The sequence below is a fragment of the Arachis stenosperma genome, chromosome 6 (genome assembly GCF_014773155.1).
Source record: "Arachis stenosperma cultivar V10309 chromosome 6, arast.V10309.gnm1.PFL2, whole genome shotgun sequence".
In the NCBI taxonomy this organism is placed as follows: Eukaryota; Viridiplantae; Streptophyta; class Magnoliopsida; order Fabales; family Fabaceae; genus Arachis; species Arachis stenosperma.
The window spans coordinates 131,291,404-131,315,788 of record NC_080382.1 but is presented as its reverse complement, the minus strand read 5'-3'; the positions used below and the strand labels follow the sequence as shown (position 1 = coordinate 131,315,788).

General features: G+C 28.9%; 3 protein-coding genes across 6 annotated transcripts; 1 reads left to right on the top strand and 2 right to left on the bottom strand.

The window, feature by feature from the left end:
- The first annotated feature begins 491 nt into the window (after positions 1–491).
- Positions 492–4,291, top strand: LOC130935503 (pectate lyase-like). The gene is made up of 3 exons (XM_057865270.1): positions 492–623; positions 2,210–2,950; positions 3,778–4,291. Exons 1-3 carry the CDS (start codon positions 523–525, stop codon positions 4,136–4,138), a joined length of 1,203 nt encoding a protein of 400 aa, XP_057721253.1. The 5' UTR covers positions 492–522; the 3' UTR covers positions 4,139–4,291.
- Positions 4,292–5,070: 779 nt separating this feature from the next.
- Positions 5,071–11,653, bottom strand: LOC130936144 (uncharacterized). 4 transcript variants are annotated; one of them, XM_057866149.1, is made up of 5 exons: positions 9,981–10,201; positions 9,068–9,135; positions 7,990–8,046; positions 7,048–7,406; positions 5,071–5,694 (listed from the first exon to the last, which is right to left on the bottom strand). In XM_057866149.1, exons 4-5 carry the CDS (start codon positions 7,355–7,357, stop codon positions 5,492–5,494), a joined length of 513 nt encoding a protein of 170 aa, XP_057722132.1. In that variant the 5' UTR covers positions 7,358–7,406; positions 7,990–8,046; positions 9,068–9,135; positions 9,981–10,201; the 3' UTR covers positions 5,071–5,491. The 4 variants fall into 4 exon arrangements, with proteins under 4 accessions (XP_057722132.1, XP_057722133.1, XP_057722135.1 ...); XM_057866150.1 differs by lacking the exons at positions 9,068–9,135; positions 9,981–10,201 and adding an exon at positions 11,502–11,653; XM_057866152.1 differs by lacking the exon at positions 9,068–9,135 and having other exon boundaries at positions 9,981–10,464.
- Positions 11,654–13,306: 1,653 nt separating this feature from the next.
- Positions 13,307–22,441, bottom strand: LOC130934638 (vacuolar-processing enzyme-like; the record flags this gene model as incomplete). Its single annotated transcript, XM_057864188.1, has 9 exons — positions 13,307–13,438; positions 13,553–13,759; positions 14,679–14,894; positions 16,020–16,068; positions 16,635–16,813; positions 17,617–17,702; positions 17,814–17,970; positions 19,584–19,815; positions 22,398–22,441. Coding segments are annotated over 9 exons (1,302 nt in total), but the record flags the coding sequence as incomplete, so codon positions are not given.
- Positions 22,442–24,385: the final 1,944 nt, after the last annotated feature.

The following is a 24,385-nucleotide window of genomic DNA, read 5'->3' as shown; positions in this document are numbered from 1 at the left end:
AAGAAGGAAGAAGAATGTGCAGTAAGAAGAAGAAAAAGGTGCAGTGAGTAACGGTTGAAGAAGGAGAAAGAGAAGGCAAGAAACAAAAGAAAAGAAGAAGAAGAAGAAGAAGAAGAAGAAGAAGAAGAAGAAGAAGAGGAAGAAGACAGACATGCAGCAAGAACAAGAAGAAGGTGCAGTGAAACCAGTAATGGTTGAAAAAGGAGAAAGAGAAGACAAGAAACGAAAGAAAAGAAGAAGAAGAGGAAAAAGAACGTGCGCAAGAAGAAGAAGGTACACTTGTAAAGACTTGTATAAAAAAACGCTTGTATGTGGAGAATTTCTCTTTTTAAAAATTACTTTAACAAATTACTGATTCACAAAAAAGAAAAAAATGAAGTGTCTGGAGCCCAATTTGAAGTAACAATCACGCCATTACTTTCGGCTTTTAATCCTTTTAAACCCCCACTACTTCACCCTTATGTAATTATGTTCCTCCACTATCCCCCACGTCTCATGCATTATTAACGTTCTTTGAGTAAAATGGGTCACTTTTCATGCTTCGTGGTTCTAGCTCTCTCATTTCTCACTCCCTCCTCGGCAGTTCATCAACACTCTAATCTGGTTGTACAAGATATAGACAGGTATACTTAATTACTAATAAGCCCTAAACTTATATTCTTCACTTCATATATATAGCTAAAGTAAACTTATATTCTTCAAAATAGAAAACAATAAAAATAGAATATGGGTTTTAAACCAAAATAGACCCTAAGTGATTTTTTTATTTTTGGTGCCTTAATTAAACAATTAACATATTCAAATAATTTTAAAATTTTAATATATTTAAGTAAATATGTCTAAATATATTAATTTTACAATATTTTCAATAAAAGAAACTTAAATTTTAAAATAGAGAAAGTATGTAATTACATAAAGTTTTACTTATTGTTATGCCAAGTTTCTAGCTCAATCTCAAGCCCTTCTATCCTTGCCTCCAAAATGAACCTCACAAACACATTCTATCGAAAATTAAGCCAGTTTTGTGTTTGATAATTATTTTGGTATCTTCCGAAAATTAATAGGTAAATTATCCTCTCTCATATATACTATAGCATAGTTATCCTAATTATACATGTATTGAACACATAAAATAATTTGTTTTATATATTTTAATTTATTTGAATATAAAATAGCATATTTAAATTAAATTTTAGATAATTAGCTTATTGTATTATTTTTATTTTCGTATTACTATAAAACTATTTAAATATTTTCATACATTAAGTTTATTTTTTTTCCAAATTTAAATTGGTTAAATGTGATCATTTCATCATATGTTAAAAATGTGCAAAACAAATCTATTATCCATTAATAATATTCATAAAAAAGATAATTTATCCTCTATTTTTCGAAGGTTATCCAAACAATTGTCTTTGTTTTTCTCTTTCTCCACTCTCCCTCTCTTTTTTGCATTCCTCTACTTTATATGTAGGTTTAAAAAAAAATATCCTTGAAGTTTTTATTGACCAAAAAATTTTCCTACTTATTGAACTTTTATATTTTTATACATTACATAAAGTTTATTTAGGAGGAAGAATAATGATGACTAAAAAAGAATTATTTTTTATGTACAATTAATTATAAAAGAATTTTCAAACTGATATCTAATCATATATAAATAACTACTTCATAAATTTCTTGTTTAAATAGTCATTTAAACTCATTAATATAATCGATTAGGATAAGAGCAACAAAAATGCTATATGAATGTTAAAAGTTTCCTTGAATCCTTGGTCATTAAATCAATTATTATCAATTATTATGTATTTATATATATGTGTTATTTAATTTATTTTTAATATATAAAAAAATATTAAGAGTCATTAAAATTATTGTTTTTGGCTATTAGTTTTTTTTTAACAAAAATAGAAAAATTTGAATTCGCAACTTTTTTAGACGAGTATGAAGAGACTATACCATTTGAACTATAACTCATTAGAATTTTTTATTATTAATTAATTATTAATATTTAAAAATATAGAACAAAGTACATTATTCAATTTCTAAATTAAAGTTATTAGACTAAAGAAATTAAATAGATGTCTAAATAATGAACAAACAAATACATTTTGATGGCCTATAATCTGTTGGAAAGTAATTCAAGGTCAAATGAAACTCTTAAGAAATGTATGTCTCAATTCAGTTTTGTTTTATAACCTCATTGCAGAGGCATGAATGGCTCAAGAAGAAACTTGGGTTACTTTTCATGTGGAACTGGTAATCCCATTGACGACTGCTGGCGTTGTGATCCAAACTGGGAAAACAACCGTCAAAGACTCGCAGATTGCGCCATCGGGTTCGGCAAGGACGCAACCGGAGGAAGAAACGGCCAAATCTATGTGGTAACGGACTCCGGCGACGATGACCCTGTGAACCCAAAACCAGGAACACTAAGACACGCAGTTATTCAAGACGAGCCACTATGGATCATTTTCAAGAGAGACATGGTGATCAATCTGAAACAAGAGCTTGTTATGAATTCCTTCAAGACTATTGACGGAAGAGGTGCTAGTGTTCACATTGCCAATGGTGGATGCATCACCATACATCATGTGAGTAACATCATCATTCATGGTATTCACATCCATGATTGTGTGCCAACTGGGCATGGGTACATAAGAGACTCTCCAAGCCATTATGGGTGGTGGACGGTGTCGGACGGCGACGGAGTTTCCATCTTTGGTTCGAAACATGTGTGGATTGATCATTGCTCGTTGTCTAACTGCCATGATGGTCTCATTGATGCCATCCATGGATCGACGGCTATTACCATATCCAACAATTACATGACGCATCATAACAAGGTTATGCTGTTGGGTCATAGTGACGAGTACATTCAAGACAAGGACATGCAAGTCACAATAGCCTATAATCATTTTGGAGAAGGCCTCGTTCAAAGGATGCCAAGGTGGGTACCGCTACCCCTTTTTTTATTTATTTAAATTAACATTCAGTTTTATTTATGAAAAAATAATGATTAAAAATTATTGCTTAAATTTATTAGATTATCTAATCATTTTTAATTATTAATTTTATAGAAAGATAATAGCATGTTAATGTTTACTTTTTTTGTCTTAATTACTATAAGATAAAAATTCTCGTACATTTGTTTTTATGTGAAATTAATAATTAAAATTAATTAAATAATTTAATATATTTGACTAAATTATCATCTGGACGGTCAATTTTACATGAAGATATAAGTGTTTACCTATTAGTACCCTTATTATAACAGTATACTTAAATCCAAAATTGTATTCATCTTCCATATGTGATCTTCTTAACCATCAAAATAATGTCATTGTTTAATAAGAGGTGAAAATTTACACACACACACACACACACACACACATATATATATATATATATATAATTGATAATTAAAAAATGTATAAATTCTAAATCTCCACCTTAAATAAATTAAATGGCTAATTAAAATAGGATCACTGTTTATCTACTCTTACAATCTTTGGATTTAAATAAGGGTATATAACAGTGTCCATATATAAAAACATGGTAATAAGGGTATATTAGTCAATTAAAAATGTGATCAAAATATGCAGGTAGTATTGATAGCTCAATACCTTTAAATAACTTTATATAAGATTGAAGATATCGCAATGAAAAGTATACATGTCTTTATATATAGGTTTGTGCGTACTTTTTTTTTTTTTTTTTTACATACTTTATGATGTTGGTATAACATATGGTTAATTAAATATAATGATGTTGCAGGTGCAGACATGGGTATTTTCACGTGGTTAATAATGCCTATACTCACTGGGAAATGTACGCTATTGGCGGGAGTGCTAACCCAACCATTATAAGCCAAGGGAACAGGTTTCTGGCACCGGATAACAGGTTCAGCAAGGAGGTGACGAAGCACGAGATTGCGGCACAGAAGGAATGGAAGAACTGGAACTGGAGATCTGAGGGGGACATGTTCTTGAATGGAGCATTCTTCCGAGAATCTGGTGAAGGTGCTCTTTATACCTATGCTAGGGCATTGAGTCTCAGTGCAAGGCCATCTTCTTTGGTTGAATCAATGACCACCACTGCTGGTGCACTCAACTGTAAGAAGGGTAACCGTTGCTGATTAATCCCTAAATGGTTGCTTGTTACTTTTGTTGCAAAATCGAACATGCTGGGCAAAAATAGTGCGAACAAAAACTTATCATGTAACAAAGTTAACACAAGATCCAACAATGGGCATGCAATTGCATTTTATAAGTTTAGTATTATATTATTTAGTCAGCTTAAAATTATCACCATAGCAAGGTATATATAATACGTTACTCCAATTCTTGAAACGGCCTCTTATAGAATTTAATAATGACTTAATGAGTCACACATATAACTACGTGGTCTTTAACTCGTCCTGTTGTCCACATAACTTAAACACGACTATGACAAAAGTCTCATCTTAAAAGTACAAATTGGTTCTAACTTATCATAAGGTATATTTGCTCTCAGAAAAAAAAAATGCATTAACCTCTCATGAAGACTTAATAAGCATACAAAAAATTGGATAATTGAAATGAAGATTGTTGCTTTTCAGAGTTTGAGAAAATATATACGGTCTGTTTGGGAATGATAGTAGAGAAGGCAACGGTGAAAAGGAGTGCCAAATTAGAGAGGAAATGACACATTAGTTCACTCTTCACTTATCTCTTTTATTTTATTAATTAACTACACTCGATTCCATCATCTGAAAAATCTTAAAAATAGCCTTTGAGTTTGACATTCCTTTAAATCAAACTTGCTATCCTGACTCGTGGGGGGAACAAAAGGTCCGTATTTATAAGGTTTGTAATTATCTTAGCAGAGTATACTTGCTTAGTCTATGTTTCATGACTAAAATATTGCCACTGCAGCAGTGCTTATGAGTTATGAGAGAGAAGGAAAATATCTGTCAAATTATAAGTAAATGACAAAAACACGTTATGAAATTATTAATTTAAAAATTATTTAATATTTGAGCTGCTTTTTGCCTTAATACAGTTAACGGTGTAAATTACTTGGTACAAATTGTCAACTGGTAACTTATATTGAAAATTGTTATCCAAAACAGAATGGTACCTCGGCTAACTACTATTTTTTGGGTGTTAACAAAATTGTCAAAAACACTAAAACAAAGGCTACTCTGTGATGTGTGAGGTGTTGCTACTATTTTTCAGGTCTGAGAAGGTACATATTCAACCAAACCTTATAAGTTATAATATACAAACGGAATCAATAAATAAATTTGGCTTGATTCACGACTCTGAACTTAGGATATGCAATAAAACATTTTAACACAAGCCAAATACTTAACCAAGAATTTTCATGACTACGCCGTTTCAGAATCATACAGGAATTCAAAACTCCATAAACCAATGAGATATCACACATCAGGGATGCAATTTTCCTCCTCAAGGGCTTTCCTCTTTGTTAAGTTGTTGATTAGTAACTAGTTATTCTGTTGCAGAGCCTCTGCTTCGGCCTTTGCCATGGGATCAATTTCGTCTTCTTTTTCTCCTTCCCGCTCTTCGGCAGCTTTTTTCCTGCGCAGGTCTTCTGCTGCCTGATTTGCAGCTCGACTCTCTGCCTCAAGACGACGCATCTCTTCTTCTTGTTGTTGCCGCTCAAACCAGGTGTCAGCATCAGCCCAAACTGAAATTCAAAATGCAGAGTCATCACAGATCAAGAAATTGGATCAGGAATGCTACCACAATGATATGCAAAGAGGGTTCAAACAATTTCTGCCTATCTACAGCTTTAAAGTTCAGAATGCCACAAATTAAATGTTTATCTACTTAAGGATTGTGTATATTTGTGCATAATACACTACCAAACTCAACATAAATTCAAAGAATTGTGTAAACACATCTCTCACTTTGTCACTTCTTTCTTGATTCAACGTGATTCGTATTGAAAAATATTTCACCATTGATTCCTTCCTAGATGTTATTCTCTCTCTACATCATTCGGAATGGTCTCCAATCCATCGATAACTTTGCAAACAAGGGTCATGACTTAAAACATACTGATAAAAACACAATGGTGAATATGGTAAGGTGAAACCTGATGCATCCATGTTAGGGTTATCTTTCCTCCATACCCACCCTTAATCCCTTCTTATTTGTAAGCATTAATTACTAGAGAGGCACACCTAAAATCATGGCTTGTAATAACATGTTTATCAAATAGGAAACTAAAAAAATCTACAAATGAGAAATCTTATTCAAAGAGGTCTTGACAAAATACAGGTTTACTAAACTTGAGAGTTGAAAATCAGCAATCAATACCAAGTCATAACGTTTACCCTATTCCTTCCCCCCCCCCCCCCCCCTCCTCCTCCTCCTCCTCCTCCTCCTCCTCGTTCCTCCTCTTTCTTTCACTAAATCCATCATGCCAATGCACATCCAAACCCGTACCTAGCTAAACTCCATCAATTGCCACCACCAAAAGCAATTCAGTTCAGATCAGACACGTTTAATATTAGCATCACTTTCCCAGCCACATTTTAAATTTTCAATGATCCAATCTTAGCAGGTTCCACTAACAGCAACACATCCATGAAGGACCAACCTATTGTTATCTAGCCAACCAACATAAAATCATCAACCTCTTTAGTCACCCGTATTTTCCAATAAAAAAAATGTACATTTGTTCCAAACCCCGATTATTTTTACAATTAAAAAGAAGAGAGAGGGGGGGTGGGGGACACCTTTTCATACAGACTCCTACTCAGAATCAAAATTGGGACTTTATTATTTCAGATTATGAGAATAAGTTCCGAACTTACAGTTAGGAGAAAAATGGTAGCTTCCACCACAAAAATATACTTACTAATTATTCAATTTAACCTAAATATCACATATGAATCAAAACAGTTGATAGCCATGCTGGAACTAGGGGGTGTTTTTGTGTGTGTGTGTGTGTGTGTGTGTGTGTGTGTGTGTGTGAGAGAGAGAGAGAGAGAGAGAGAGAGAGAGAGAGAGGTGACGTGTAATGTAAGCTTACTTGGTTGAGCGGCCCAGCCCTGCTCACCACCCTTGATTTTCTCAGGGAGGGCATAGTTAACAGTGAGTACACGGCCGTAGAGTTCAGCGCCATCCATGTTGTCCATGGCGGCAGCAGCGTCCTCCCTCTCAAGAAATGTAACAAAGCCAAACGACCTGTGCTTCTGCGTTGCCTGGTCAAGTGGGGTCTTAACATCCTTAATGTCCCCGAAGGGTATGAAGGCTGCATGAAGTATGGACTCGTTAACTTCCTCAGCTAAACCACCCACATATAGAGTGTTCTTCTGCACTCCTTGCATCATTGCTGCCATTGTTTCTTGCCCTCTCTTGGTGACTCGCAAAGTTGTCAAGAATGAGTTCCTACACAGGCACAAAAGAGGAGCATAGGAAAGAAGAAAGTAGGAGCCTAACAAAATGTAAATACCTACAAGGACTCATAAAAACACAAATAGAGAAAATAATCACAATTACGAAATATCAAAATACTATTATGTTATAATAGCTCAAAATGCATAGTGTTCAAACCTGGCCAAATTACTACTTAGTACTTAACTTTAAAACATATATAATGGTATTTAGTTCATACTCCTAACAAATGAACACGCCTCCAAAAAAAGGCAAGCATTCGAAAATAGACAAACAATATAGCACATTCCAGAAACATCCAAAAATTCCAACAACATTCATTCCACCCGTTGTCTTCATGCAATCACACAATCAATCCAATAGGCAAACACTCAAACATGACATATATAATTGAAAGTAGAATTAAAACTCTATTAAAAAAAATGCCATGTAAATTATAATAAAATCATAAATAATCACACAAAAACAAAACTATATTCTAATGTAAATCCAAAAAATGCACAAATAGAAAGTCAACATCACTGTATTTGTTTCCTATTCTTAGAACACAGATACCCTTCACAATTTTAACACTTACCTAAGTTGGTTGTCAGGTGCAAAACATGTCACTGTTGTTCTTGTTATATCAGAACAGCTGGGGAAAAAATGATGCATATTAGCATTAAAGAAAAAATGAAAACTAGGGAACTCCATGAGCAAAGAAAATTAAACAATTCCTTGAGCATCATGATACATAATAAAGCATATAGGATACAGACATACGATGAATTTTCAACTGTAAGCTTTAATTTTTGAAGAATGCTTTGCGATGCAGATAAACATAAAGGATGTTCAATAAGATGCTTGACTAGAAAATATACGTGTGCATGATCACAAACTAAAAGACCCGGCTGATGCCATTCCACAATCTTTAATCCCATAAAGATAAGCATGGACTCGGACAAAAAAAAAAACCCAGAAAGGGAAAATGAGATACATCTCAGAGGTTGACATATCACAAGAAGGTAAAATGGTATACATATTTCAGTAGAATTCGTTGTTTTGTTAACATGCCAAACACATGGAAATGGCCTAATTACTTTTCAAGAATTTCCTCTCCTTTAATATAAACATGTGAAAAATCCAAAGAGAATAAAAATAAAATAAATAACAAAGGTGGTTCTCCTTTAAAATAAAAGGATTATATACACTTAGTTTAGTCATTGGGTCAAATTCTCATTCACATTTCCCCAGCACTTGAGCATCAGGAACAAGGTTCTAAAAACTAGACCGGTTATCAAACCGCTCTAGTTACTGTTCACTGGTTTATTAGTCCAACCGGTTCAACTATAGTTCAACCAGAAAAACCGTTTTATGATAATAAGTTATAAATAATCACCCTAAAATATAATTATAGTCTAATATAAATCTTAAAATATCTTCCAAATTTAAAACACTACATGAAATATCATCAACCAAAATCTTATAATCTTATTAAAGTACAAACAAAAGTTAAATAACAAAAGAAAATATCCAAATATAAATGAAAGTTTGTCATCAATCATCAAAATCTACAAAAATTTGATGTAGATTTGTAGACAACTGACAAAATTATACTTCCATTAAAAATGGCTGGATTGAATCACAACGCACAAGTTAAAGATAGAGAATATTGCCTTAATGTAGCCGAGTCAAAAAGTAAAACAAAAAATGATAGTGTTGCACAACAAACACACAATAGAGCCTGAAACAAAAAACATCCAACACAGAGGAGAGGCAGCAAGTCAGCGGAGATCGAGAGCAGGGACAGTGCAACCAAACAATGAACAAAACAATGAAAACAAAGTTTTTTTTTCTTCATAAGAACAGAACAAAGAAAACATGAAGCATATAATAAATCAAAGATCACCAATATCCAGCAATAATCTCAAAGACAACAGTAAATACACAACAACAATATAACAAATAAACAAGAAAATCCAGCAAATTAAATCGCAGCAACCTAACAATTTAGCAAATTAAAACAACAGCAGCCCAACAATTTAGCAAATTATCAATTTAACAAGTTCAAGAACAGAAAATCACAACAAAAACAAAAAAAAAATTAAAGATAACAAAAGAACAACACAAGAACAATTAGCAAATTAACAAGTTCACAATAACAGTTAAAGCAATAAACAGAGAATAACTGAACAATTAAAACAAAGATCAACAGAGTAGGAAAATTACACCAAATCAAATTATAGTAAATTATAAGACAACAACAACGCCAATTAAAATTTAAAAGAAAGCAACAACGACAGCAGGAACAACTAAAAGTTACATAACAACACCACCAACAATTAAATCAAAATAACACAATAAAAAGTTAGGCAGCAGCAATAAAATTTTTCAAAAATTAACAAGGATTATAAGGTTTTCAGGCTTTCAACACAGTACCAAAAAAGGCAACAAAACAGAGTACAGCACAATAGCAGTGAGCTAATCATTCAACAATTCAATCTGAGTAGCACTAGCAGTAGCAGAATCCTAATCCGAAGAACAAAAAACCAAGAACGAAAAATTCAAATAAAAAACGAAGAAACAAACCTAAGTAGCACTAGCAGAATCCTAAACCTTCGTTCTGACTTCTGAGCACTCTGAGCAGAGGGGCAGAAGCGCGACGGAGACGAAGGCCAGGCGACGATCACGACTCGAAGACAGTGGTGGATTGGAAGTGCTGCGGCTGAGCAAACGAAGGGCAGACTCCAAGACGCCGAGCTCGAGGAAGAAGCTGCGATTGGTGGGTTGGAAACTTCGAGCACCACGACCAGACGAAGACAGTGGTGCCTAAGCGCGACGGACGACGGCAGGAGCACCACGGAGCAGACAAAGACCAGGGACTGACGCCCAGCTCGAGGAATAAGGTGCGATTCTTGAATGAGGAAGAAGAGCGGACAACCAAACGACGACTGCGTTGCCGGAGCGGGACGGGCGGCGGCAGTCCTTGCGGCGGTGGTGGAAAAGCTAGGTTTCAGGGTTTGGACTTTGAGCTTTGTGAATTTTGAACTGCAGAGATGGGGAAGGAAGGGATTCTGATCTCTCTCTTGGTCTTTTAAGTTCAAAACGTCGGTGTTTTTTATAAACCGGCCGGATCCCAATTTGGTCTAACCAACCGGTTCTTGACTGGTTCAACAATTTATAAATGGTTTTTAAAATAGCAGGTTTTTAGGACCAGTAGAAATGTTTGGTTTTTGGTCGAATTGGTTCGATTGTCGGTCCAGTTCAATTCGATTTCTAGAACCATGAATAAGAAATATCATAGAAGATATTGAAAATTACTCTGCTTTCTCTACACCTTAATAAATTTACTCTTTTATCATACGAGTTAATATTCAATAATCCATAAAATTTGATTTCTGACTCAATTTAGTCGTCTAAATTTTAATTGATCCAAGTTGTACCGTAAAATTTTTGTGGCACGATTAAAAGACGTAATTTTGTTGTTTGCGCCAAAACGATGTCGTTTTACTCCTTCTCCTCTTTTTTCTCTTCCTTAATGTTTGGACTTTCTACCACTCTCAATCATACCTTTTCAAGTGGTAACAACTAAATGATGAGAAAATTCAGACATTGAAGAAGAAAAAAAATAAAAAGAAAAAGAGTAAAACGACATCATTTTTTAGTTACAGAAATGGATAATGGAACTAATTTGAGTCATCGTTTTAAAATTTTATACTACAATTTGAATTAAATTAAAAATTAAAGGACAAAATTAAATTTAAATCAAATTTCATGACCATTTTAAATATTAACTCGTTAAATTACACGAGTCCATTTTTTAATTTTCCAAATATTTGTATTGTATGTCTTAAGACTTTTTTATTTGATATGATAATTTAATCAAAGGCTTAAATAGCAATAGATTCAAAATACAAAAATTCGACAACATAGCAAAAGATTCAATAGCAACAAAAACACAAAAAATTACAAAAAGCAACTGAGACAAAAACGACTCAACAAACATAGCAGCAGCAATAACAACTCAAACACAGCAAATTACAAGTAACAGTTCCAGAAAGTAAATTAAAATAATAATAATAAAACAAGATATGAGGACAGAAGACTTACCCGGATTAAGGCAGCGGCAGAAGAACGACAAGACGAAGTGACAGGAGGAAGCGTCGAAGACGAGCGACGATAGAAGCAAGGAAATGACGGGGTGAAAGGCGCCGGCTCAGACAGACAGAGAAGAGAGTTTTATGGAGGGAGAATGGGTTGGGATTGGAAGGTTTACAGGTTAGGATTGGTTCATTCCTTTTTGTCGGACCAAAACAATGTCGTGGAGCGGGCCTCCGATTTTTGGGAAAAACCCAAGAATCCTTCGAGTCGTCCGGTTTGCCGGTTCCCAGGTAATTTTCCAACTGTAAACTGGATTTTGAATTATTGAACTAATCGGTTTGCCAGATTTGGTCTAATTTTTAAAACAATGCAAAATGTGCATGAAATATTAAAAACTACAATAATGGCTTTTTTTTTTTTTGCTTATTAAAGTTTGTTCATATTATTTCAAAAAAGAATAATTATTGAAACGTTTATTTATTCTATTATAATAAATTTAATTATTTTAACAATTAATTATTTTATTAAAAGATATATAAAACAATATGTACTAAATACATAATGAATAATTTATTAATTACTTTTAATATTTACAAAATATTTTTTTATAATCATAGATAGATTAAGAGAAACTATTTAAATATTTTTTTATTCACACAATTTTAACTACGATGTTAATATTGATGAATATAATAATTAAATAATAAATAAACGTCTTTTGTAATTCTGATTATTTGTTTGAAGGATTAAATGTTTATTCATAATTTAAAATTTTTAATTGAATTCGAATAATCTAAGTAATTAATTTAAACGATTTTTATAAACAGTAATATGAGAATATATCAAAAATCATGCATAACTAAATTATTTGAATAATTGAAAATCAATTAGAATTTTTTAAATTATGAAAAGACATTCTATCTTTAGACCATTTTTTAATACAATTTTATACTTGAGAATCTCTTCCGTCAATCATTAATACGTTATTGACATTGATAAGATAGCTGTCTGTTTTTGAAAACAGAACACAGAGACATAAATAACAATGTTTGAAATGTATTTAGAAGTAGAGATATGAACATAGAATACATTATTTTTAGAACGCTATTTTATATTTTTGTATTCACTCCTTTTACTAAGGACAATAATAATACGAAATTTAAAAAAGTGGACACAGACTTTTTTATCAAAAATTTTTCTCTTTCTGTTTATAAATATTATTCTACTATTATTTCTTCTTATTTTTTCTTAATTTTAGCTTCTTCTTTGCATCGTAGTTCTTCTTTCTCTCTCTACGTTCTTTTTTTTTAGATATTCTCTTTTTTGGTAGAATTTCTTACTTGATTGGATAATTAATTTATTTATTTTTATGGTTCATTCTCTTTTCTATGGCATGCTGTATTAATAGAGACTTAATTCATTTTTCTACTTTATGTTATTTTATTTATTCTTAATTTTGTTACTTTAATATCATTTTTATCTTATTGGTTTATAAACCAATTTTGTTACTTAATTCACTCTTATTTTTTATTAAATTATTTTGTACTTGATGTAAAAAATTTGGAATCACATGACTATTTTAGTCATTTCGCATAATATCTTAATTTTGTCTATGTCTATCCAAACATAATACAGGACATTATATTAGTGTCTTGTCCATCATATTCAAAAATAATGCACAACAAATAATTTTTAGTGTTTTCGTTCTATTATTTCTTTTTTAATATCATGTCTTGTTCTGTCTCCAAAAACAAACACAGCTTAAATGATTGACATAAACGAACTTAAGAATCATGCTAGCTTTTCCTAATGATCTAACAAGCTTTAGCTGATGCTACAATCATTTGCTCTTCAGAAATGCCAGCATTGCATATGTTAGCAAAAGTCCTCGAGTATTTTTTCCCATAAGTTGATAAAGTGCCGCAATGGGTCTCATAAATTTTCATCTGCATGAAACCAAAGTGGAAGAAATTAAAGATTATTATTTAATTTAACAGAGACAAATATATTGTCTACCATCTCATCATATAGCCAAACAAACCTCGTACAAGTTCACTTACATAATTCTTGAAGCAATCCCAATCATCCACAAGAGGTTGTCCTGCTGAACGAACATTAGTGATCACCTTAGAGCCACTCTTTTCTCCAAATAAGAGATTTACAATACGTTTTATGTTATTGTCTACTTCCTCCCTCTCAGCTATTTCAAGTAATAATCTCCTTTCAGCTTCTGATTTTTCACTCGAACCTTCTGGAGCTATGCTCAACTTGAAATCATAAACAAACATTTTTTATTTTCTCTGATCTTCAACATTTAATTTCCAATTTCAAGTACAAAGTGAAAATAGAACGAGATAAATAATTTAGTTTTGATGTAAATATTAAACTGTATAATCTTTTTTATAAAAATATTATTTGCACACTAAAATCAGCCACCAATATATTTATACATATATAAATACATGTGTGGTTTAATTTATTTTTAATGTGTATTTATATTTTAACATATATTTTATACTGATGACTGACTTTGGTGGCTCATTTTAATATACACATAGCATAGCTATTTTTTTTATATTGTCATGTAAAATAATTAGTTCATTTATATGACAATTAAGTAAAAAGGTATGATGAAAGGTAATTTTTTATTTGTAACACACTATATATAAATATATAATCATATCTATTGATGTAGAAATATGTGATTAGCTAGATATTTATATAAAAATTTTGAGTGGTGCCACATGAACATCGATCTATCGCAAAATTAACAACTACATCACCTACTATAAATATTTGATTATAATCGCAAATCTAATTTGAGTTTCAAGAAGAAAAATAAAGAGAGAAAAATGAAGAAGGTGCGGGGAAATATATGAATGGAGAACATGTTATAATTGAACCAAAATTTACAATTGTAATAAAACCTAGATTCATATTTATTATAAAAAAATTGTAATGACCATGTGGGTTTGTGGTATACACACAAAGAATTTAAAAAAGAAATATATATTTATTATAAGATATAAGAAATAAATTTAAGAAAAAGTTAAAAAAATTTGTAATACCAACCAACATATTTTTAAACTGCTCTCTATATTAATTATAATTGTTTAAAATTGTCTGGTTAAAAATATATTTTTTCATATAAATAAGATAAATAAAAAGATATCCGACAAAGCCAACCTTGTGCCTTAGATGGAGAATAGTAGCATCTCTTTGGCTGACAAATATTGTTGGAGCATCGAAAAAATATGCATTATTCGTTTTACTACTATTCTTGTTGGTGGCAGGGTTTGCACCAATGTAGTTAACCAGAAAATCATTGCTGATCATTTTATCTCCATATTGCATGACCTCAGAACTGGAGCCATCGTCCCAATGTAATGTTCTCTCTCTAACCTACATATTATATTAACATATAGATTGTGCATGCGGGTAAACTTATATATGCATATGTTATAGCAAGGTTATCACATTGTTTTGGTAACAGAGGAATGTTAGAGGTAAGTAATTTTAGTGTTTTGTAATTATCAATTGATAATCTTTAGTATTTTTAATAGTATGAGATTATATCTATTAGTGGAAGATTACTTATTTTTATTTTGATGGTTAAGTGTTGGCCAAAAAACATAAAAATTGCTGTCTCCTATTAATGTGTTAGTGATTTTAGTTATTAATTCCTATTATAAAATTTTGTTAGTTGTACATTAAAATTAGTATTTAATATAAAATATATATTAAAATATAAAATACACTTTAAAATAAAATTAAATAATTTATATATTTATATATAAATATATAATAGTACTTAATTTTAGTGATTGATTTTAAAATATAGATAATATTTTTATTATAAGATATATACATATATAGTTGAAACTAAAGGTTAACACTATTAGAACATCAAGTATTTTTTAAAATATTTAATAAAATTTTGTATGTTATATCATATTTTTTAATTTGCATATAGTTTTGAGATTTGTAATTTTTTAAAAGAATAGTGTAATATCGTTATTTACTGAAATATGATTATAAGATTTTTCTATTGGTGAATTGTATTTTCAAAAAAAAAGAAAAAAATTCATTATCAACAAATTCACCTTTTAAAAATTTTAAAATAAAAAGGACAATTTTTGCCAATGACAAATTAACAATACGCTTATCGATGAATTTAATTTTTAAAATTTTAAATTAAAAATTATAATTTACCAACGATAAATTTTATAGCGAAAACTTACATACAGTTGTGTTTATATGAAGTTGCTAATTATATATATAAACTGCTAAATAATTTGATTAATAAATTATTATTTAATAATTTTCAACTATTAATTTTACATGAAAACAACTGCACGTGAATGTTCATTAAATTTTATTTATTCCTATAATTTTAAAGATCACTAACAATGCCTCATTTTTTAAATTTCACCACCCAATAAATCATATGCAAATGTTTTTGCCGTTATACCATGCACATTTTATTCATCATATGGATAAAGTTTAGAACTTTAGACAATGACTTACCCTTTCATATTGCCGTTTCAGAGTTTCTTTCCTCCCATCAGTTTTGTCACTGCCTCATCAAAACAATCGAAATAATGGCTTTAAAATAATATATATTATATAATATAATGGACAAAGATCAACCGATGCTATGCTCTTTCTATGTGAAGAACTAATTTTAAAAATTTTTAGTTTAGCGTAAATCACTAAAAATATTTTTGAAATCAAATTTTGTTTTATTTTTTAATAATTATCTAAATATTTCTAACAAAAATTAGATTAGATGTGTAAATTATTTATCACTTATTTGAAAAGTATATCCTTTTCTTGTTATTTTTATTATATGTTTTTAAATTTTTTTACAATATATTTCGTCTAACAACTAAATAATTTTTTGAAAATATTTTAGTGGTTTATTATTTATTGTAACTTTTTTATATTAGAAATCCCCTGTAACCAAGCACTATAAATTAATTCAGGATAAAAATATAGAGAATGAACTTTTAATTAGATAATATTAACTAATTGTATGGTTTAGATTTATAATTTAAAATATAAAATTTAAAATAAATGAAATAATTTTAAAAAATTAAACATCTAGACCTAGCATATTGTAAATTGAAACATTAAATGTACCTGTCTTCTAACCATGAAACACTAAAGACGTCGCCCAAGCAAGTGTCATATTCATTATCACAATAAGCAGCAAAACTCGGATCAGTTGAATTGGAAGCAGTGGTTGCGTATATGTTTAAATTATTCGTTAGAATCCCTTCGAACATGCTCCCAGATTCACATGCTTCCAAGTATATCACCTTTTAATTTGTTTTCCAGTCAAATGAATTAATGCATCAAATTCAATATCTTATATATGGAAGTTCTTATTAATATTAATAGGGCAGCACACGGATTGGATCAGATTGTCTAGATTGAATTGGATACGATATTCACATTTTTTTAATTTGGATCTGATCTGATCCGATCCGCATATTTGCGGATTGGATTGGATATTGGGTATATCTGCATAATTCAAAAAAAATATTTTAAGGCTCTTTTTGGCTCTAAAAAATCTATTTTTTACCTGTTTAAGCTTATTTACTCTTAAAATATTATCAATAAAAATTTTCTTAAATAACAAAAGAAAAATAATAACACAAGATCTAAGTTTAATTATTCTAAGTTAAAGTACAATATAAAAAATTAAAAACAATATATCATAAAATTCATAAAACAATACACTAAAATTCATATCATATTAGGGTTTACTTTCTTAAACTATGCTATTTATATGAGATATGTGGATATGCAAATCTGCGAATTGGATCCATGAATATCACTGCCAAATCTACAATTCGATCCTACCATAGTGCGGATTGGATCCGATCCAATCCGATGGTTCTGCAGATCGAATAATATCCATAAAATTTATATCGGATGTGAATAATTACCGTAAATATGCAGATATTATTCGATCTATGTGCAACCCTAGTTAATAACTTGCTGCTTGAAACAATTCTACATTTACTAAAATCTGATCTAGGTTATTTTTCTAGGGAAATGTAAGATTCTTTTTTTATCCTCAACAACTATAAAGAACGAGAGATTTAAGAGAACTTACGATCTTTTTATAGCCCTTAGCGGCGTGTTTCTTTTTCAACACATCTATAAAATCGTTGGCAAAAACATCCTCACCAACCGGCATAGCTGATCAAATAATAGAATTTTGTGATTAATTATTTCTGTTTTTTTTTAGTAGGAAAAATGAATTAAATGTAGATTCTAATAAACAACACACATGTTATGCAAAGTACTTACTAACGAAGCCGGGGGCACCATGATCAGCATAGTAAATAAAAATGGTGTCATTAGGGCCACTGTCCACCACTTTACCAGTGCCTCCAGTAATAGCACTTCGGTTACCACTAAGCACCGCATAAAAATTTTTGGCATTTGTATGCTCTCCACTGTAATCCTACATAACTTAAACAATGACATTCACATTGATCAGTGATATCATCATCATGCTCCATATATTTTAAAATTGTTGTCATTTTAAAACTTTAGTATACCAATAATTTAATACGTCTAAATACAGTACAATTTGTATTAAAATACATTGTTATAATAAATGTATCAAATTTTTTAGTAATGAAATGGACGAGTATATTAAAAATAGGATGAATATCCATTAATTACAGACTTTTAATTTGTCTTTAAATTTTTCGACACATGATAATTACTCTCTTATTCTTTTAATATACTACATGTAATATATATAATTAAGGATAAAGTATATTTTTTTCTTCTAAAATTTTGGAAAATTTCAAAAAAAATTTTAATATTTATTTTAATTTATTTATTTTTAACATTTCAAATATATTTCAATTATACTCTTAGAGAGTTAACACTATTAACGAAAATGCTGTCATAACAATTGTATAATGACGTATCATTACATGTAGTAACTGTTAAATGACATATCCATGATATATAAACATAAAATTGTCACATCATATATTATCCAACTTAAGGATATAATTGAAATACATTAAAATCTAATAAGGAGTAAAATTGAAATCAAATATTAGAGGATAAATTAAATAAAATGTAAAATGACACCGAGGACAAAAATAAGATATATTATTCAATTTTATAAATAAAAATGATATTAATAATACTCTTAAAATATATTACTTTTATTGATACTCACTTTAATACAATAATCTTTTTATTAAAAATAAAATTGATGATAAGTACTACATATTATTCTTAAAAATTATAAAATAATATTTTAAAAAAGTATCAGTTTTTTATGCAAATAAAAATAATTTGGATACCATTAAAAAAGTCTTTAATAATATCTTTAATAATTTTCTAACAAGTATGTGATTATGACAAGTAATTAAGTATTATATATTTTTATTAGTAAATTATACAAAAATATTTTTAAAGGTATTCAAGTAACTTTTATATAATAAAAGTGGTATATTTAAAAAATCTTTTTATATAATTTTTTAAGAAAAATATATAATAATTATACAAATTTATATTTTAATAAAATATATTATTGCATTAAAATGAATCTCAATAAAAATGATATATTTTAAAGGTATTATCAATATAATTTTTATTTGAAAATAATTTTATTATAAATAATATATTTTATTTTTTTCTGCAATGTTTATATTTTATTTTAATGTCATCTATCCTTAACGATCATTTTGACATTTTAATATGTTTTAATTATATTTTTAAATTAGACAATATATAATATGACGACAATCCTATGTTAACGTGTATCTGACACATCATCATACAATTGTCACGTTAATATTGCCGTTAATGGTATTGACCTTTAATAGTATAATTAAAATATATTTAAAATATTAGAAACAAAATTAAAACAATTTAAACATTAAAAATATTTTTAAAATTTTTTGAGAACTTAACAAAAAAATGTATACTTGATCACATACTAAAATATTATGAGAAATGAAAGCAAAAGTGTATGGTTAGTTAGTTAATTAGTTTCAAGAACAAAAACACAATAATATTGATGTGTAAATTGAACACACTACTACTTACCTTGGGAACACCATTATAAACATCTGGACCGTTGGGTTTATTGATTATAGTACCAGGTTTTGGGTTCTGTGTGTTACTGGCGATGTCATCATACATGAAAACAATGATGTTTTCATCCTTAAGACCACCTTTCTTTAGTACTTGATAGGCATGGCATACATCAGCTTGGTGCCTAAAGTTTTCATACCCATTAGAACCAGCAACAAGGACACCCCATCTATTTCCATTTGCACCCTTTTGTTGTTGAATATTACGCATTGGACGAACACCCTCCAACGTTGTTATTGTCGAACTTAGCCACATTGAGAGTATCAATGCAACCCAACAATTCATCTTGCTTGAATGCAATATTTGTGTGGATGAAAGAAGGAATTCAAATAAATTAAAGGAGAGATGTATTATGTAGTAGCTATTGCATGCAATAATATCTTCTAAATGAATTTATAGCGGCAGAATTTAGTCTCACAATCACATGCAGCATGCATATCCGTTAGTTCTCTTGCTTTAAGTAATCTTATCCCATTTAATTAATGTGATTTTGCAAAGAGTTACTTGCAAATACTCGCCGGTTTGTTAACAAAAAGGTTCGTGCATATTAGCATGAATAAAGAAGTCATAAATAGAAGTCATTATTAGGGGGGAAAAGAACAAAAATATTTATAAAATAATAGAAAATTAAATAAATTTAAAATAGTCCAAAATTATTTTATTTTATTATTTAATTATGACAATAATAGCATGACTATGAGAGTGACAGAGTGTATATGAGACTGTATCTATCAATTTTTTCATCATATGACATGTTTTATGTGTGTCATTCATATGTGTGAGATACATGTGTTATGAATATAATGATTTCTTGTAATTATGAATTACTGCCACTATTTTATTGATTTCTTGTTTTCAATGAATAAAATCTTTTTTTTTACAATATAAAAATTATTATTGTGATGGTATATATAAAAAATTTTTTGATGACTGAGAATTAGAAAAAAAAAACAACAAACAAAAAAGAAAAATAAAGTCCTAAGAGACTACAAAGACACAAGGCAGCTCAATATTCATTTCAAACTCCTTTTAAAAAAATATATATTTGTAGATTCTACAATTAAGCAAAATCCATTGTAAAATAAAAGTACAAGAATAAATAGATTCGAATATTATTTTACAAATTTGATAAATATTATATTAAACAAAGTTAATCTTGTTGACCAATTTTATCTTAATAATAAATGTTCAATTTCTCAATATGACTTGTTTTAATTATTTTTCAAATAGATCAAATCATGGTTCAAGTTAATCCTGGAGTTATTGGACCATACCCTACTTATAGAAGTATGAGTACTTTTTTTAACATAATTTTTGCTATCAGTGTCAACCCTTTTGACGCTACGAGAGGATTTGGTAATCAGAATATCCCTGTTTGGTATTCATCATACCAATACCAACAAGGATATAATGATCTATTTCTTTATAATGCAAGTAATAGAAATGATGTTCGGAGAAGTAGCAGCGGTGATGACAGTGAAAATTGTCTTTACCTTTCAAATTCTAACTATAACAATAGTGGAGACTTTTTTGGTTTTCCATACCACAATAATCTATTTAATAACGGTTATGGTTTCGGAGGATTCTTCTAATAGAATTTTTTGGCGATAATAACAATATAAATGCATTGATCTGTTATAAATTTATATGACTATGTTCTAAATAAAGTTACTATCAATGTGATGATTTTTTATATTATTTGTATTGATCATGGGTTTATGTTATTAGCCTATTGGTTCTATTCAATTCAATGTTTGTTTTTCAATTGTTGAATCTTGAAAAATAGATATATATTATAGTTTGCTATTATAAATATTGTCCTAAATTAGATATGTTAAGTTGTATATTATATATATATATATATATATATATATATATATATATATTCTTACAGTATCTTTCATTTTAATAGGTTAAAAACAAATCTCTTGAGAAATTTAAATTCTTGACACTTGTACTACTAGGAAAATTATTTTTTTGCGATAGTTTATTTTATTTTTAGCAACAAAAAAATAATCGTTAATATATTTATTGGCAATTAAACATTAATTGTCTTATATTCTGTCGCTAAAAAATTTTAAAGTTTAATTACCCTGTTGGTCCTTATAGTTTTGCGAAATTTTCAATTAGGTCTCTACACTTTTTTTTCCTTTTAATTGGGTCCCTACAGTAAATTTTTTTTCAATTGAGTCTCTACACTTTTTTTTTTCTTTTATTCGAGTCCCTGAATCATTTTTTTTAAGTTGGGTCCCTATACAATTAAGCCAATTATTATCAAGAGGGACCTAATTGAAAAAAAAATTTGGTGCAGGTACCCAATTAAAAGAAAAAAAGTATAGGAATCTAATTGAAAATTTCACAAAACTATTGGGACCAACAAAGTAATTATATAATTGCCAGTAAAGACCACTTTAATAGCCATAAAAAGTTTATAATTATCATTATAACTTATAGTAACAATGACGAATTTATAATTGTCGCAAAAATATAAATTAAATAAAATATATAGTGGTATTATGTAATTTCCACTAAAAATTTATCAGTAAAAATGATTTTTATTATAGTAATTAATTAAATCCAAGCGAATGAACCAACTACTCATAAACGAAAGTTGTGTCCTATTATATATTATATGTATGTGATAAAGACATTGTTCCTACATAAGAAATTATACACTATAATGAAGTCTTAACTTTGTTTCATTAAATGCGTCAAATAATTATAGTGGGTAGAGTTAATAATTAAAAATCATCATCATCATCATCATCATCATCATCATCATCATCATTGTTGTTATTCAACCACACAGTTTAAAAAGATATAATAAAAAGAATATAGGATATAGGATTTAGGTTTAAAATTTTTTAATATTTAGTGTTTAGAGTTTAGAATTTAAGATTTGTTATTTTTATTCAAATTGTGTTTTTTTAATTTAAATACTTCGATTGTTAAATTTTAGGATTTAATATTTATATTTTAGAATTTAGGATTTGTTATTTTTGTTTAAAGAGTAAAGTATTGATTTAGTCGCTAAAGTTTGTGTTAAGTCTTAATTTTATTTTTATGTTTAAAACATTCTATTTTTTTATCTCAACTGTTTTATCTTGTCCTCATTTAATCCTCTGGTCAAAATTAAAAATTTTCCTTTCAAAAATATCCCTTTTGTCATTATGATTTTCTTCTAAATAACGACAAAAATTTATAATTGGTCATAGTAGTTGTTATAGTGATCTATGAGTGAAAATGACAGAACTATAAAAAAAAGAGCAAAAAATAGAGGTTAAAAGGGTATTCCTGGAAGAAAAGATTTTAATTTTGACCAAAAGACTAAAATAAGACAAAATAAAATGTTTGGAAAAAAAATAGAATGTTAGGGATAAAATTTTGTCTTAACCCAAACATTAGAAAGTAAAATAGTATTTTACTCTTGTTTAGATTATATTTTGTTTTAAATTTAAATACATTTATTTTTAGAGATATTGGTTTTGTATTTTAAATGTAAGAGAGAGAAAATACGAGACACTAAATCTAAAGATATATTTCTTATATTTATTTAAATGATTTTAAATTTTTTGGTTGAATAAAAATTTAATTTTATTGCTTACCTAATTGTATTATTTCGGTCTTGCAAAGAAATCTCACTTTCTCTTATGTTCTTGGCAAAATAAAAAAAATAACTAATTAAATATACTCTTCTTTTAGAGTGGATTCTCTCAAATTTTTTTAATTGTTTTAGTAAAATATCATTTAATTTTTACCATTTAATATCTTTTTTCACATATTTTTTTATTCCACTTAAAAAGTGTAAAATGACAAATTACACTTTATTAAACAATTAAAAAAAAGTTGAGAGAATCTATTTTTCTTTTTTTTTCTCTATATAAAAAAAGATTGAAGATATAGAAATGTTAATATATTTTCTAAAAGAATATTTCTCACTTAACTTTTATATTATAGACTTTTTAACCCCTGATTTTATCACCATATATTTTTATCTGATATCTGTGTGATTAGTTTTTATTAAAAAGTCAAAGATCAAACGATAATAAATTATCTGAGAGAAACAAATAATGCAAAAAGTAAAATAGAAATTAAATATCCTAAATATTTATTAGTCTATATAAACATAATGCAACATGTTAGTCTTCATCATTACACAATACTCTATACTACTCACATCACATACTCTAGATTACTACTAATCTCTTATTTTGAAAATGGAGAATAGTGGTGAAATGATCAAGAAAACTAAAAGGAGACAAAAGAGAGATATAAAGAGGATTGAGAATAAGAAAAATTGTCAAATCACTTTTACAAAGAAAAAAGACAGGTTACTGAAAAAGGAAAATGAAATAAAATCTTTATGTGATGCTGGTGTTGATTTGATAATATATTCTTCAAGTGAAAAAGCCTATTGCTTTGGCGATTCTTCGTTAAAGAGAATAAAAATGGCTCTCTCAAACAAACAACAACCTCAAGTTAGTAATCAGTTCCTTGGTTACATCATGGAGGAAATGTCTAGGATGGACATGCCGAATCTCGTTAGAAAGAACGATTCACTTGTGGATCGATTAAATGATGAGAAGGAACAAGATGAAACTCTTTCTAAGGTTTTAAAGACAATTAAAAATGACAACAACACCAACAATTGGTGGGATACGATTAGTCAAAGTTGTGAAAAAATAAAGAGATGAAAAAAATTTTGTAGTTCTCCAATAGACTTTGAAAAATCAAATTTCACTCAAGATTGTTGC

Excerpts from the sequence above, each read along its gene's own strand:
- LOC130935503 (XM_057865270.1), top strand. The coding sequence starts at position 523 with ATGGGTCACTTTTCATGCTTCGTGGTTCTAGCTCTCTCATTTCTCACT. Across the intron at positions 624-2,209 it reads GTTGTACAAGATATAGACAG|AGGCATGAATGGCTCAAGAA; the intron begins GTATACTTAATT and ends ACCTCATTGCAG. Across the intron at positions 2,951-3,777 it reads CTCGTTCAAAGGATGCCAAG|GTGCAGACATGGGTATTTTC; the intron begins GTGGGTACCGCT and ends ATGATGTTGCAG.
- LOC130936144 (XM_057866150.1), bottom strand. The coding sequence starts at position 7,357 with ATGGCAGCAATGATGCAAGGAGTGCAGAAGAACACTCTATATGTGGGT. Across the intron at positions 5,695-7,047 it reads GGGCTGGGCCGCTCAACCAA|TTTGGGCTGATGCTGACACC; the intron begins GTAAGCTTACAT and ends TTTGAATTTCAG.